General features: G+C 44.9%; 1 protein-coding gene across 3 annotated transcripts in view; it reads left to right on the forward strand.

Annotated features, from left to right (window-relative positions):
* The first annotated feature begins 7,480 nt into the window (after window positions 1–7,480).
* Window positions 7,481–16,688, forward strand: part of SLC10A7 (solute carrier family 10 member 7) — a 215,304-nt gene continuing 206,096 nt past the window's right edge. Inside the window, exons 1-2 of one of the 3 annotated variants that reach the window (XM_019481516.2) lie at window positions 7,481–7,713; window positions 13,751–13,833. In XM_019481516.2, the coding sequence (XP_019337061.1) occupies window positions 7,614–7,713; window positions 13,751–13,833 (183 nt within the window). In that variant the 5' untranslated portion in view covers window positions 7,481–7,613. The remainder of the gene's footprint in view (window positions 7,714–13,750; window positions 13,834–16,688) is intronic. The other 2 variants (XM_019481515.2, XM_014593664.3) reach the window with 2 other exon arrangements.

Below are 16,688 nucleotides of genomic sequence, written 5' to 3' on the forward strand. Positions count from 1 at the left end.
CACTGCGGAAAAATGTGGATGTTCTTGAATGGAGAAAAATGTGGATTTTCTCCTCTAAGGTAGAAAAGTAAGACTGTGGGGAACAGGCAGGAGGCCTAGGCAAAGCCTTGGGGAGATGGTGGAGTGGGGGCACAGGTGATGCAGTGCAGGGGCAGGGAAGCACAGATGATGCAGGGAAAGGGGTTGCTGGGGCAAGACGATGCAGTGGGGAGATATGTTCCCCCTGAGATTTTTGCACCTACAGTGGGGCACAGGACTGCAGTTGGCCCAAACCAGCTGTGGGCAGGAGCCACCTCCATGGCCTAGTGGGTGGGACCTGGCACAGGAGGGAGTGCTGCATTTTCAAGGTGAGGTGCAGCAGCAGCAGCAGCACAAAGTTGTGCCACCACTGCTGCTGGGCAGGCAGGGGGAGCCTCAGCTTGGTAGCCATGGTGGCACAGTGCTCCTTCCCATGCTGGGTCCCATCTGCTGGACCATGGACCCCCAACAGGGAGTGCAACAGGGCGTGGAGCCCTGAACCTGCAGCAGGCAGCCCACATCCTCCCCCGCCATGGGCTCCACTCCAGCCATGCCACCCACAGGGGAGAGGATGGAGGGGAGGCTCTGTGCTGCATTCCAACTGCAGCAGCTGCCACCTCCTGTGGGTGGTGGCTGGGGCTTGGGTGCTGCTGGGGAGGCAGGGGGCTGTGGGCCCTGGACTTTGGGCACCTGGGGGGTGGGGACTGTGAGTTGGGAGTGAGGGGCACTAGCAGGGCCAAGGGGGTATGGGTCAGGAATGAGGGGAACTTGCAAGGCCACGTGACTCTGGGTGGGGAGTGATAGACACCCAGGGGAGTGGGGGGCTGCAGGTTGGGAGTGAGGGGCCATGCTGAAGAAATTGGGTCATAAATGGGGTCATGCTGAGGAAAGGTCTGGAAAGCACTGAGCTAATGGCTACTGAGATGGGAAATCTGTGAGGAAAAGCCAGATGCAGCAGTACCTGGGTGTGAGTGACTGGACCTCTGTCACCCCTTTTTGAGTGATTTATTAATGAATAATGTCCTATAAATATGACGGGACATTATAATGTTAGAACTGCTGTTGTGCAAAAGATACAAATCCACAACCCTGGCTAAGGTCTTTGGATAAGATTCACCTGGATTTATAATAGCAGAGATCAAAGATTAAAATTGCTTTTATTTTACTTAAAAGACTCACATTCCCTTAATTGGTAGAAAGCTTTTTTTAAAGATTTAAAAAAAAGAAAAACAGTGAAAAAACATTTGGGGATGAATTATAGATGCACAATGCTAAAGCACCTTCCTGTACAAACCTCTTACTATGTACAGTGAAATGCTGCATAGATTCTTATGATCCCTAACTCCATATAAAATCAGTAGCAGATAGAGACTTAAAGTAATCATGTAATACAGCAGCTGGTAAGATTTAGTTCCAAAATTCACATAATCTTAGAACACCTTTCTAGGCCAAGCAGTCTGATGCAAGGCTCTCCTGTGCAGAGATTATGTCTGTTGTTTTATTTGGCATAGATAAAAAGCTGATGTCCTTGTGAACTTTCTGCTGATTGCTACCACTTATTGGAACAGCTTTTTTCTTGTAAGATTGGACAAGTGATACTGTAAAAGATGATATGTCTAGGGTATGGTAACATTTACTTACATAAAACAAGATAAATGACTGAGATCCACTTTTTAGATTTTTTGCCTTAATCACTGTGCATCCAGTACCCCACCAGCTAGTTAATTCTTTTCTTGAAAGGGAGTGGGAAATAACCTCTGTGCCTATGTGAGTCTCTACTCTACAGAGCTGAGCACTGAATTCAAGATTCCAGTTTCATCATTCTTCCTAGTGCTAACTGATGAGGAGTTAAATTGCATCCCACACCTCTGGAACCCAGGGGGTGAATGCTGCTGCTGCTCACTCCTATACTTCCTTGCTCTGCACCAAGTGTGGGGTCTTCAGTCCCTGTTGGCAACTCAAGTTAGTGGCATAGGAAATGGGGAGGGGTGTGGGAGGAGGCGACTGATGGGCAGCATTCATTTCCCATAATTCTGGAGCTGTATCAGATTATTATTTTCTACGGGATAGATACACAGCATGGATTGTGCTCAGTTACTAAGTAGCTAGTCCTTCTTTCCCCCACCCTTAATTTAATCACATTCAAAAAGGAATTGGACAAATTCTTGGAGGAAAGGTGCAGTGGTGGCTATTAAACATGGAAGTTAGGTGTACAACCTCTGAATCACAACTTCCTGGATCTTCAATGCTGCAGGCTGCAAGTAGGAGAGGAACACAAGGGGGGGGGGGGGGGGGGGGGGGGCAAAACTGGTTATACCTTGTTCACTCTCCCTTTCAGCATCTATTCTTCACCACTGTGAGACACAGAATATTGGGCAATTTGGATTCATTGTCTAACCTAGTAAATGGGAGTTCTTATGTTTTTACCTGTACTTATATTGCCTGGTACATATATAGCAACTATTGAAGCCCTGTTCTGAAGAAAGAATTAGTCATTTCCTCATGGATGTTTCTGTGGTGCTCATCACTCTGGTGTCCCAATTTTTCACATATGTTAGTTAATTTCCTCAGCTACTGTGGAATGAATGGACAATCCCCATTTTACAAATGGGGAATTCAATCCAGGAAAGATTGAAGGAAGTCAAGAGTATTCACTAATTTGGGGTATCCAGTCTGAGATGCCTATGATCTGAATTTTTTTTTCAGAGTACTTTGCATTATACAGTACTTCATATGATCAAAGCATAGGTTCCACTGAACTCAACTGCAGCTATGTGCACTTAGTTATGCAAATCAGAGCCCATGGTCTAAACCTGTGGGTCTAACCTTTTTGGCAGGCATGCCACAATTTAGCTCCCTGAGTACCACTCCAATTCCGTTTCAGTCGAATCTGCTGCTGTGCTTTCTGCTCCCCACCTTATGCTCCCTACCCAATCTACCACTCTGTTTTCTGCTTTCTGCCCTACCTGCTGATGTGCTGCCTGTCCCCTCTCTGATCTGCTACAGTCACACACACAGGCGGCCTGTGCCACTTGTGGTATGCATCCTGCAGGTTGGCCATCCCTGCTATAAGTCAGGCACCAAGAAAATGGGGAACACAAAGTTAGTGGCCACCTGTGAAGTTTTCATCAAAGCGATTTGCCTAGCCTACTGTGGCTGCTTTGTGACCTGTCGCAGAGAGAGAATTTAGGCTTATAAGGAAGCATTCTGCTGTCTTAATCAGGTGAGCATACTTTCTATTCAGCAGTCTGCTACCTTTTTCCTTACATACCTTCGAGCTTCTGCAGTGCATGTGGGGCCAGATCCTACACAGTCAGTAATCTCCTTCACTAGAAATTCTGGCATTTTCTAAGTTTTGGGGGCTGATCTTTTCAATTTTGATTACTGTCATAATTCTCTTTAACATAGAAGAAATAATACAAGTATTTATCCTCAGGAAGTGAGCCAAAGTTGAACAGCTTTCAACTCTGGTGGTGTATACTAAGACCCCATATTTCTTGTGTGTAGCATGGGGCTATCAATGTTTGTATGGCATTCTGAAATCCACATGTGAAGAGCATACGGAAGTTCTGTTATCTTGCAAAAATTCATTTCAAGACACAATAAGCTAATATGAATTAAGGCCATTTTATTTCTGAATGAGAATATCTACATTGGTTATGTGTGTACAGCACAGTGCGGTGTTCTCCATTAGCATGGTGCTTCATATAGGCTAGTTATCGCTGTTGAGAACCAGGGTGTACCAAACTGAGAAGAAGCACTGTCCTAAGAGCTAGCTATGCCCTATCATCTAGAGCTGGTTCCACAATCTCTGCGAAGAACTGTATGATGCCAAATGGATGTTCCCAAGAGAGGTTTGAAGTATTCTAACTTATGCGCATTCATTTAACAATTGTAGTTGATGCATCTTAACTTTCCTGAGTGTCCTGATGCAGACAAAAACCAACTCGGACTAACTGCATATTCCTGCTTGTCTTGAGAAATCAGCTGGTGTGCATTTCTCAAAATCAAACAATTGCAAGTTGTTGCAGGCACACATATACACATTCCATAAAAATGTTGCAAGCTTAAGCTTGACACTCATGTATCTGAGACCAGAAGAAGGTTCCTTTCTGTTTTTGAAAAACTATAAGAAAATATTTTTAACTCCACAAATTCTAGGTCTCTTCATGGGACAGGGGAAAATCCAGCCCTACAATTTAGTAAATTCAGTTACAATATGTACTGTATCATAGGATACCAGCACTGTACTGAGACTCCTAGCGGCCCCAGGCGAACTTTTGGTATTGGGCCCCCCTTTGCCAGAGATAATAATAATAATAATAATAACAACAACAACAACCATTTTGGGGGCCCCTTTCTGTCCGCACCCCGGGCAGCTGCCCAATTTGCCCATACCAGTGTCTGGCCCTGGATATATGACAATACATACTCAGGCTGCTGAGATGGCAACTGAGTTGTGAGCTGTAAACAGCAACCATTTATTTACTTGATAATGGACAGCAGAAAATAAATGGCACAGCTATTGTTTGAAGCTCCATAGACTGTAAAATAAATATTTGCTTTATCATTTAAAAATCAGATATCTCAACGGTTGTGTGCTGAACAAGATACCTGTGGTAGGACTGATGCAAGCAGCTGTGATGATAAAATGTTTCATACTCTATCGTTTCCTTGTTAATGTGATTTAGAGTAAGGGGGTCATGGCCAGTCAGAAACTGGACTAATGAATCCATCAGGGAAGCTGATACAAGAGATGAATAGAAAATCGAAAGTGCAGGTCGAGCACCAGATTCAGATTTTTATGATACTCTGTTTCAATGGAGATTTATTTAACATTAAAATAAGCCCACTGACTTTCAGCTAAAGAACAGAAGAGAAACATATATATTTTCCTAAGACTGGAAGTAAGCTAATTCAGAAAGCATTCATATATAATGAAATAGAATAAATCACAAGAGATTAAGTTGTCTTTAGCTTATAAGAGGTATTCCTTTTCCTTAGGCAGAGCATTTGTCTTAGAATCAGTAGAGATATGAGCTACTTTCTATGGGGATACAATGGTAGTTAATGTTTGAGGATAAACTTGAAAGTGGCAATAATGAATTTGTTATTCTGCATTTGAACATATCATATAAATGGTTAATTGTAATACTCCTTCCTGTTCTCTACAGTTCAGCTAGATGGTCATAAGGATTATTACTGACTTGTGTGTGTCTGGGCAGTGGGCAGGGAAACAGTGTTTGGAGGAGACAGAGCTGGAGCTACCTGTATTGGGGTGTTTTTAGGGAAATTCTGTCTGTGGATTGTTTGTTTATTGTAAGCCACTCTGAGACTTTTGGATAGGGTGAGAGCTAATAAATAATAATTAATACTCAAATAAATAATAAGAGTATTTTTCAGAGTAGGTGTGCCCAGCCTGCAATGCACTGGTTACACCCAGTAATCTTTGAACAGTGTCCAACTTTTTTCTTGTGAAGACATTCTGCCAAAGGAAGTATTTTCTATACATCTAAAGCTCTCCTTTTTCCACCAGCTCCCCGATCATGGAATAACCTATGTGATAGCACCATGGTCAAAACTATGCTGGTTTAGAAGTACAAAAAAAAAGGGGGAAAAAAGTCTTATTTCTCTTGCTACAACTGTACTTTCCATACTACTCCAAATCCAGTGGTTCTTATCCTTTTTAGACTCAAGGCACACCTTGCTAGACTCAAGGCACTTCTGAGAAAATGCCAGCTCTTAGTTTTTTTGACTACATAAAATACTAGAGCAATTCTTCTGTGGCAAAGAAATCAGGAAGCCCACGACAGGGTGGGATGCTTTCGACCCTGTGGATTTCTAATTGGGATCTCTGGGTTTTGGGGCAGATGCGGGGAGGCGGAAGGGGGAGAAGCAGTAATTTGATTCCTGCTTTATCCAAGCTTTAAAACCACCTGCCTGGGAGGCAAGTTTCCTTGGGTAGACGTGATTATCTTTTATTAAACCAAATAAAGAGCTGAAAAAATTGCAAGCTTTTGGGCACAAACACCCTTCTTCAGGCATAGGGAGAGCCTCTATTCAGGCAGCAAGTCAACTGACTCCAAGACTCGACGGGCACTTATACACATAAATTTTTCTGCTCTGCTGCGCTGGAAATCCAGTGTGTCAGAGCAGACTCAATTGAGTTGGCAGAGCATGCAAACTGATGTGCCCAGTGCTGCATAGCAAACATTTGTATAAATAGCTAAATGCGTGTTAACGCTGAGAAAACAGCAGCAGTGCGCTTTGAAACTAAAACACCTTCAATGGGCATTAGTTCAAAAGCGCGCTGCCACCATTTTCTCAGCACTGACACACATTTTGCAGTTTATACAAATGCATGCAACACAGCGCCGGGTGCTTTTAAAAGTGCCCAGCATGCGGCCATGCCCATGATCATCTCCCCGATTCCTGCTAATCTCTCTCCACTCTGGGGTGTTAACCCCACTCTCCTTTTTAATGATCTTGACGGTTCACTGGTCCAGCTTTCTGTTCCTCTGTGGTTTGGCTGCCTGCCAGTCATTCCCGGTAACCTCTTGTGTCTCTCAGCCCTGCAAACCGGTTGGTTTTGTTTAGCTGGGGCGACAAACCATAACTCAAGTGTGGCGCTATTAACTCAGGACTGGCAGGTAAACATTGGAGACACTGTCAAGATGCTCGGGGAGGCTAGATTTTGTTGGGCAGCTGAGTAGAAGACCTGCTTTGAACTACAAGAACCGTAGGACGGACGCCGCGGTCTTTCCACTCGTTTGGCCTCCTGCGTGGCGGGCGTTAAACTTTCCATATAATGTAGCAAGTGAGCGCAACATCGCACTAGGCGTGGATTTGTTTCTACTTCGATCTTAGCCGGAGTCCCACAGCCCCCCCGGCCCCTGGTGCATCAGCAAAGCACCGAGGCGGAGGAGGAGAGGAGAGCAGATCAGAGGAGACAAGCAGCGTGAGGCGACGCGGGGTAACGCACGCCCCTCCGGGGGGACTGTTGAGTGGGAAAGAACGCGACCCAACTGCCGAGCTGACCCCGCCCTCTCACTCCTCCCCAGCCTATCGGGAGGCCCCGCGAGCTCCAGCCCCCGGACCTGGAAGGCCGCGGCCACGCCCCGCCCCCAGCCGCGTCAGCGCCGGGAGTCCCGTAATGTATCAACAAAACGCGCAACACCCCCCTTCGCCTCCCGACCCCATCCCCGCCTCCTCTTCTACCCTCCCACCCCCACAGCACCCGGGAGGTGGGGGAGGGGTGGGTGCTGCTCCCTCCCCGCTGCACTCCACTCCAGCCCCGGCCTAGCAGGGGGCGGCTGCTGCCCGAGTTCCGAGAAAGAGCGAGGCGGTTGGGGTAGGAGTCACCCAGGCCGGGGAGAAGAAGCCTCTCACTGGTGGTGAGGGCGGGGGAAGAGGAGGAAGGAGGCAGGTGGGAGGGTGTCCGTGCCGAGAGCGGCTGCGTGTCTCTTAGGAGGCGCGTGGTAGTGATGGCGGCCGGGCGCTGCCTGTCGCGGGCTGCCACGGGGCCGGGGCTGGGCGCCCTCGTGAGCGCCTGCAGCGCCGGCCCGGCTGGGCAGTGAGTGGCGGGTGGGCGCGGGATGGGGCTGCCCGAGCGGCTGCGCAAGGAGTGGTTCCTGCTGGGCATCGTGCTGGCCATCGCCGCCGCCAAGCTGCAGCCCGCCGTGGGCGCCAAGGGCGGTGAGTGCGCGGGGCCGGAGCGCCCTCCCCGCGGGGCCCGGGACGCTTTGCAGTACCCCCCCAGTGCCCCGGGGTGAAGGGAGCCGGGGGGCGGGGGGGGCGCTCGCCCCTTTGCAGCCTGCCCGAATAACCTGCCTCTCCCGCTCGACTCAATGCGACGTGTGGAAAGAGCACAGGCAGGAAGGTGCTTTGGGTAGAGGGTGATCTCTGGTATTAGGCCACCTAAATAGCAGGAGACATTGCTCTTTGGGGTAGCCTTTTGGACCCCGCCGCCTTCAGCAGAGGTGGTGAGGAGCTCCCTACGTGGCACTTAGTTGGTGTGTGCAGGTGCCCGCCTGCCGTCTTCGGGCGCACGCTTCAACCCAAGTTTTCTTGGTGGGATGCTGGGGAGCATGAAAGCTGCGCATGCTTTGTCTCTGTGTCTTGTTTCGTTGGTCTGGGAAAGTGCAGCTCTCCCCTGCCCGGCTTCAGACGAATGCAGACGAACAGAGACTTTTTCAGCCTCAGTTCACTTCCTCGGACATTTGGGTGTGCAAAAGCGTGTGCAGATGAGGTTCTTTGGGGAAATGTGGTATCTTTTATTAGACCAACTAAATAGTTGGAAAACTTGTTCCAATTAAACAGTTGTTCCAGATAAATAGTTGGGCGGAAAAAAATCATTTTTCCAACTATTTAGTTGGTTTAATAAAAGATGTCACATTTCCCCAAAGAACCTTGTCAGCCCGTGTCCTTAGACCAACACGGCTACAACCAACACCCCTGAAACGTAAAAGTGTGTGCTGCATGTAAGCTGCACGCAAGCTTTCGTGCCCCCAGCTTCTTATGAAGTGCTGTTGGCCATGTCTACAGGAGACACTTTACTGCATGGCAACAGACTAATCTATTGCACAGTAAAGCGTCACTGTCTACATGTGTAGACTCTTACTGCGCTGTAAGTTTGCTACTGGCATATGCAGGTAGTAAATTTACTGCACAGTAAAGCCAAATAGCATTAATTGCATGTATAGACGCACCCCTTGGGTTGAAGAGTGCTAGTGTTAGTCTGAAGTCAGGCAGAAGGCAGGGGAGATTTGCACCTTTACAGACTAACTGAACAACACAGAGAGAGAGACAGCCCACAGGCTTTTGTGCACCCAAGCATCTGATGAAGTGAATTTGGGTGCATGAAAGCTTGTGCCCTTTCTATGTAACTTTTATTTAGTTAGGCTCCCAAGGTGCAAATCTCCCCTGCCTTCTGACAGGCTTCAGACTAACACGGCTAACTCCCTCTCTCCAGGCTTCGCAAGATCATTCTTAGTTTTGAATAGAAGGTGATGCCCAAGGGCTATGTTAAAGGTTGTTGAGCATGATTGGGACTTGAGATGAAGATGCATAGCACAAGCTTTCATGCCCCCAGCATCTGATGAAGCAAACCCGGGTTGAAGAATGTTGGTGTTAGTCTGAAGTCAGGCAGGAGGCAGGGGAGATTTGCGCCTTTATAGGCTAACTAAATAACATGTCTAAACTAAGTCAGATATGTAGAAAGAGTGCAAGCTTTTGTGCACTCAAGTTTGCTGACTTTATCAGATGCTTGGGTGAACAAAGGCTTATGTGTTCGCACATTCTCTCTCTCTCTCTCTATATATATATATAAATGCGTGTGTGTGTGATTTAGTTAGGCTATAAGGGTGCCAGTCTCTTCTGCCTGTTTGCACACCAGCACTATCATTCTTAGTTCACCTTCTCAGATGCTGTGAGCACAAAAGCTTGTGTATAACTCAGAGCTTGCCTATACAGCTTATATGTAGCACAAGCTTTCGTGTACCCAGCATCTGATGAAGTGAATTTGGACTGAAGAATGGTATCATTCATCTGTGTTAGTCTGAAGTCAGTTGGAAGGCAGGGGAGATTGGCATCTTTATAGACTAGCTAAAGAACATTTATTTATAGATAGATATATAGATCTATATAGGTGTATATATAGATATGTTTGTATATGGAAAAAGCTCATAGCAGAGTCTTTCATGCACCTAAGTTCTACTTCATTGGATGCTTGGGTGCGCAAATATGCTCTGTCTTATTTAGCTAGGCTATAAAGGTGCAAATCTACCCTGTCTTCTGACCCATGAAGAGTGCCTTGCATTCAAAACTCTCCCAACTACACAGTTGGTCCAAGAAAAGGTATTCTTGCTTTAAAAAGAAATCCTTGCCTCTTGCATTAACAGCTAAGTTTAGTTGGTAACTTTGTAGCCCAGGTGCAGCTGTATTCCATCAGGCTGCTGCGTACTTTGACTGTACAAACTTAAATGAGGGGCTCAGGACTTGAAACACACCCAGTAGGGTCCATGCTCTTGTTCAGATATAAAAACAAAATTGATGTTGGCAGACATTTAGTTGGAGATGTTGGAGTGAAATGTTTTCTAACTCTAATATTAATGGTTTCTCTCTTGTAACAATGTTGCATCTTGGGAAACAGTACGTTTATACACCTTTTTTTTTTAATATTAGCGGAGTAGTTATCACTCTGAGGTCATCTCCCACCATGTATTGTGAAATCTGGGTTGGTAAGAGGCCCTTGAGAGAAGAGGAAGCTGCAAGACTCAACTTTCCTTACTCAGGTTTTAGACTTTAAAATGTAAACATGGCAAATCACATTTATTCATTTCTAACATAACCCAAGAAGAATCCTTTACTGAATTCCCATCTCTGTTATAGGTTGGTGTTGTACAAAGATTAATAAGGTAGGATCCATAATTGAAAGTGTTTAAGAGTATGCATCTCTTACTTGATTAATAGGGATGAAAATCAGGTTAAAATCTGTTTTGAGCATGGTTCTGCTGACTTGGTGAAAATAATTCCATTAAGAAATGCCTAAAAAGAAAATAATTGGAGTTTAATATCTGATTGTATTTCATCCCTGACCCACTTGAGAGGGACACTGACTGACAACTTGAAATTGAGTTAGAAGTGATTTCAGGTACTACTTCTACCCCAGATGACTCTTATCAATATTTGTTGTTTTACTATAATACATTTCCATTTTTTTGTGTCCTCTGTTGCTTCCCAATGAACAACAGAGGAAACTGATTTACTCTGCAGGGGAAATAGTGGAACTGAGCACATAAAGTGTATTGTCAAATGTATAAAGTCAACAAACTGAATTCTCTAATCTCAGTAAAGGAGATTAATACATTACTTGTAACAATAGCAAGTGAAACATTTGGTGCTTTGTTTGTTTTTTAATTGATTGCATATTTTTAATAATAAATATTGCATACCCAGTAACACCTGCTGGTTAGTTTTGGTTATAGCTGCAAAGTCCAAATGCTCAAAACTTTCCAAAACATCCACTTTTTATGGTAATTTTCTCTGTGGTTGGTCTCTGCCTGAAGGTGAATTTCTTTGCATATATGATATGAAAAAAAAATTAACAATATTTCTTTAACTGTTTTCATAGGAAAAATAGGAGGAAAAATCACTTCCCTCATTTTAAAAGACAGAAAGTAGGGCAGGATACCACCTTAGAGATTAAGTGGTTCAGAGAGTCATGAACTTTCATAAGCAACAGCTATTTGACTTGCAGGCTGTTACATACAAAACCCATGCTCCTCTGAGCCAGTTAGTCTCTAAGGTGCCCTACCTTTGGCCTGACTTGGGACTAACATGGCGAAACACCTTTCTCCTCATTGTAAAAATGTTCCAATCGTAGTTTTTATTTTTTTAATAGAGCTCAAGTTTGGCAGCAGCCATGTACTGTTCTCAAGGAATTAGTACCTGTGCTTGGCTTCTGGAGGAAGAAAAGAAGTCAAGTCTTAAAAGCATTGTAAAAACAATTTCTGAGCTGTCTGTGGCAACTAAGGCACTAATCCAGCTTGGAACTCAGTGTGGAAAGTCCTTCCCTTGTAATTGCATTGGAAGTAAAGCTCTGCCCAGGTCTATGGAGCCATCAACACTGAGTTTCTTGCCTTTTTTAAACAGAACCTAGTGACAACTCTTCTTGTATAAGAACTGAACTTATTCCTGCCCAGCTTGATTACTGCTTAATTGTCAGGGATTGTTCCTGGGACAACAGAAAACAAAACCATCCATAGATCCAGCCACATGATCTCAAACTACTCTTCTGCCACGTACTACTTTACAGTTAGAAAGACATTGAAGGAAAAAAACATGGTCTTGGGGGAAAGGGTTGGAGACTTTGTGACTCTCTGGCCAACAGAGCCATAGTGCAGCATGTCTTGAGCTTTATTTGGCAGTAGAACAGACTTCTAATGGTGTCTGGTATTTTCCAACTGCAATACAAAGCTCATCTCTTTAAATGTTTTGTTGGCTGATGAGAGCTTATTTCATTCCTCTTAGAACATACTCTCTATAAAAATCTTTGCAAAAGAGATTGGATGCCCCATTGGATGTTCCTAGCACTAGACAAATACTTAATCCTCCCGGTTCTAAAGTGATGATCACTTCATAAATTCACATAATAATGTTCAGGTTGCACAGTTTAAAACCAAGTGATAGTAAAAATCAGATTCCAACAGTACCAGATCAAAGACATACTGGGTACATGTAGCAGTTGTCTCTCTCTGTTTCTCATCATACTGTATTATATGCTATTCTTAGAAAAGATACAGAATGTGCAACAGAACCAAGTTCTGTAGCTGCAGCTTCCATTTACACACTTGCTTTGATGTTGTGTTTTATATAGAGACTTTTTTTTACAGTTCTAGTATCTCACCAAGCAAGGCCTATATGAAAGTAAAACTTGACTAAGGCTGCAGATAGACATCACATTTGTCTTGGGATAAACCATTTTATCCTAGGACAAGGTACAGTTGTTCAGACCTCTATGTCTGTTGTCCCAGGATACATCCTAACAAGGTTCACTGGGTAAGAAGTACTTACAGTCTATCACAGGGCCTCTGAATGTGTGTCTGAACAATTTCCCCAGGATTGCATCATTGAATCAGAGGCAGAAAGTTGCAGTGCATTCAGTCATTCATTGAACTGTGACTAGATGGACGATGTGTGTACATGCCCATCCAGGATATTTTTGTTGCAGGACAGGTGCAGGTACAACTTGTCTAGAGACAAATGCAACATCTATTCCTAGCCTAAGAGAGAAGAGTTGGGCAGTCAAGCCCAGTTAGAGGGCATCATACTCCCTCTGAATGAACATTATCCAAATCTGTTGCATTCAGCTTCTCCCAAGACCATCAATGTGTGTCATTCATGCACAAGAACAGAAAGGATCTTCTATTTTGAAGTATAGAAGAGTAGCTTGTTTGTTTGGTTGCTGTAGTTTTACTCAGGACAGATGATGAATACTAAATATAGTATGAAGTAAAAAAGGGAAAAAATAATTTTGCATTTTAAAATAGGATCCTTGTGCTCAGTTCAGATATTAATTTGATTGGAACTCCTATTACTAATATTTTCTTTTGACAAAGTTAACCTGATTGGGTAGTTACAAAAACAGTTGGCTGTTCGCTGCAGTTCATGTAGGACGTCATCATGCAGCCCTGTTAGGGTTTACGTGGAACTGTATAGTCACTTGAAACCCTTTGTGGAGTGCAGTTTGCTTTCCTCTAAGCTGCCAGCTGGGCCTACTGGCTGGTGTAGGTGGGGCTGGGGTGGTTCAGAAACCCCCATGGGGAAAAAAAAAGAGCTTAGTCACTGCATTCCTCTGAACATATGGACTACAGATCTCACAAGGTCAATCCAAGGGTGGGGGAAGGTTCCTTATTTGCACTTCATCATGCTGTGTACACACAAAAGAGCTGTAGTAACAAATAGATTTTGATTCTGTTGGCATATTCTTTATTACACCATGTCTAATCTTTCTCTCTCTCTCCAATTGCTTATGAGTCTCGTTTTTTACTTAAAATATATAAAAGAGTGATGTTTACTTACAGAGCAAAACTTAAGTTTTAAAAATTGACTTTAATGATCAGAATTACTCCAAATATGCTGTCAATTACTTTGACTTCTTATAACTTTCTGTACCCTTGTTGGCTTAACACTGGTTTACTTTGCTTTTTGTTTTTGTGTTTATATTTTTTAGGACCCTTGAAACCAGAAATTACTATAACTTACATTGCTGTTTCAGCCATATTCTTTAACAGCGGACTCTCGCTAAAAACTGAGGTACTTTAAATTTTACTTATTACTTCTTTCTTGTTGTAGTTTAAAAGTTTGTGTTGTTCTTGAAAGTACCTGACTGTAGCTAGGAGCACGATATTACTAATCTTGGGGGTTAATGTTGTCTGTAGACTGATCAATGAGAATATGTGAAACTTACATGTATAGGCTATAACCACTTTATGTATTTAGAATAAATTCCATGAGATTGGGGGAGGAAATGAGAAGGCAGAACTGAGTGAAAGTTAGTGAAGGACCTATAAAAGACCCCTTATAGGTCTTTAGAGGGATTGAAGTGAAGAAGTTCTTCATGAAACTTGCATACCTCTGAAAGCCATGACAAGAGGGTTTAACATCATTTCCAGATGGGGCTGGCTGAGTATTAGGGTCATAGGAAAGTAGGGCTCAAAAGACTCTCAGGAGGTCATCCAGTCCAGCTCCCTGCTAAAGCCAGGATCATCCATGACTAAACAATCCCAGTCAAGTGTCTGTCCAATCTTATCGCAAAAAATGGTTGACAGTTTTTAGATTTCCAGCTTCTATAGGCAGCTTGTTCCAATGCTTGACCAGTCTCATACTAAAAGTTCTTGCTAATCTCCAGCCTAAAATTCCTTTGCTGCAATTTGAGGCTAAAGCTCCTAATCCTGTCCCTCTGGGTCACAGAGAATAGTCTGTCTCTCTCCTCTTTATAATTGCCCTTCAGGTATTTGAAAACTGTTATCAAATCCTCCCCCTCAGTCTTCTCTTTTCCAGACTAAATAATCAAAGTTCTTTCAGCCTTTCCTGTTAAGTCATTTTCCTTGCTTCTAATATTTTTTGTCACTCTCTTCTGGACTTCTTATAAATCTGTCCACATCTTCCTTGACGTCTGGTATCCAGAACTGGATACGGTACTCTGAGTGATATCTCATCAGTCTCTTGTAGAGCAAAATAATCACTTCTTTTTATTTGCAAGTGACAGACAACCTACTATGTTGTTGACTGTTATTTTTGCAACAAGAATACACTGTTGGCTTGTATTCAGCTTATGGTCCACAGTAGCCTGCAGGTCCTTCTCTGCAGTACTGAAGCCTAGCTAGTCATTCCCCATTCTATTTGTGCACGCACTGTGTTTACTGTATTCTAAGATGAGGTGCCCTTCCCCTTTTAACATGAGGGAAGACAGCCCCTTGTCTTAGAATCAAGTACGAGGGTGGTGTTGGGGCAGGTGGATGCTGCAGCTCCTGGTCCAGCCCTACTCCAGCTGCTCTTTGCCCTCTTCCCCCTGCCATCTGCCCCCTGAGCCTCTTCTCCCCATCTCCACCTTCTGCACAGCCTCTGCTCTTCAGCCTTTCTGGCCATGTGCATGCTGCAGTTGTGTGCATGCATGTAGCATTTATCAGTGACGTTATCGGCTACACCAGCCAAAAAAAGCCAATGAACATGTCATGGGAGACTGTCAAAAGCCCTGCTAAAATCAAGGTATATCACATCCACTGCTTTCCCATCAATAGTGCTTGTCACCTTATCAGAGAAGGAAATCAGGTTGGTCAGGTATGACTTGCTCTTGGTGAATCTATGCTGGCTGTTCTTTGCTCTCCTTCATTTGCTTTGAAACAGATTCCTTGATGGTCTGCTCCATAATCTCTCCAGGTAGAGGTCAGAGTGACTGGTCTGTGATTCTCTGGAACCTTTCTCCTTCCTTTTCTTGAAGACGGGCACTATATTTTAGAGGTGCCCCAATAGAGACTTTTTGGGCTGATACTGATGGCCGATTTTTAGTGATCCATATTGGCTGATACCAGTCTGATTGCCGATATATAGCCCGGCAGCATGGAGAGCAGTGTCTGGCTGGTAAGTCTGATGGGGAAGGGGGAGGGGGAGGAAAGGGCATGGGGGTGCAGATTGAGGCCCCCACAGTGAGGGAGGGAGTGGGGCTGGGGTAGGCACTGCCCAGCCAGGGTAGGACATGGATGGAGCCACAATAGATTGTTCAGAGGCAGGGGGGAGCATGGCTTCCACTGCTGCACACACCATGGGAGGGCATGGGGGGGCATGTGCCCCAGGATCTGCGCGCAGGTGAGGGCAGGCTGCCGCTGCAGGCTGGGGCCAGAGCTGTGTCAAGCTCTTCCCAGTGGGTAGGTTGGGCCATGCTATGCTTGGTCTGGGCGGTGGTGGCACTGGGAGTGGGGCTATGGGGTGAGGGGGAGCTGTAGCCACCCCAAACTTCACCGTAGCCCCTGCTCCCAGTGCTGCTGCCGCCTCCCCACACCATGTCTCCTGGACAAGCTGCGGCTCTGATCCGTGCCCCATCCTGGCTGAGCAGCATCTGCCTCTGCCACACTCCCTCCCTTACCATGGGGACCTCGGCCTACTTCCCCCATGTCCCTTCCTTCCCCCACAACAGACTGATCAGCTGGATGCTGCTTTCCATGCTGCTGGGCTGCACTGCAGCTGCACACATTCACGCAGCATTATTGGTCACCTCAGCCAAAAAAAGCCGATTTGTCATGCTGTCAATTTTCCTTATATGAGTGCAAATGCTATATGGGACCGATGTATCGGTGTACCTCTACTATATTTACCCCTTTCTAGTCATTCAGGGCCTCACCTGCCCTCCACAAGCTCCTTACCTGACCTCTAAAGATGACCAGTGGCTCAAAAATGGTGAGTAGCTGCATGATCCCTGCTGATGAGGCTCTATTAGCACGTGCGTGTAGTATGGCTCCATGAGCTATCCGTGGATTGAGAACTTTTTCCTGGAGCATTCTTTTATGTGAATCATGGATGGATATGTGGTTCATGTCCTGATCCTAGTGCCATGTCTAGGCTTGCCCCTGTTTCAACTTTTGCTTCCTTCTTTTTTCTTTTTTTTTCCAGAA

The sequence above is a fragment of the Alligator mississippiensis genome, chromosome 2, assembly GCF_030867095.1.
Source record: "Alligator mississippiensis isolate rAllMis1 chromosome 2, rAllMis1, whole genome shotgun sequence".
Taxonomy (NCBI): domain Eukaryota; kingdom Metazoa; phylum Chordata; order Crocodylia; family Alligatoridae; genus Alligator; species Alligator mississippiensis.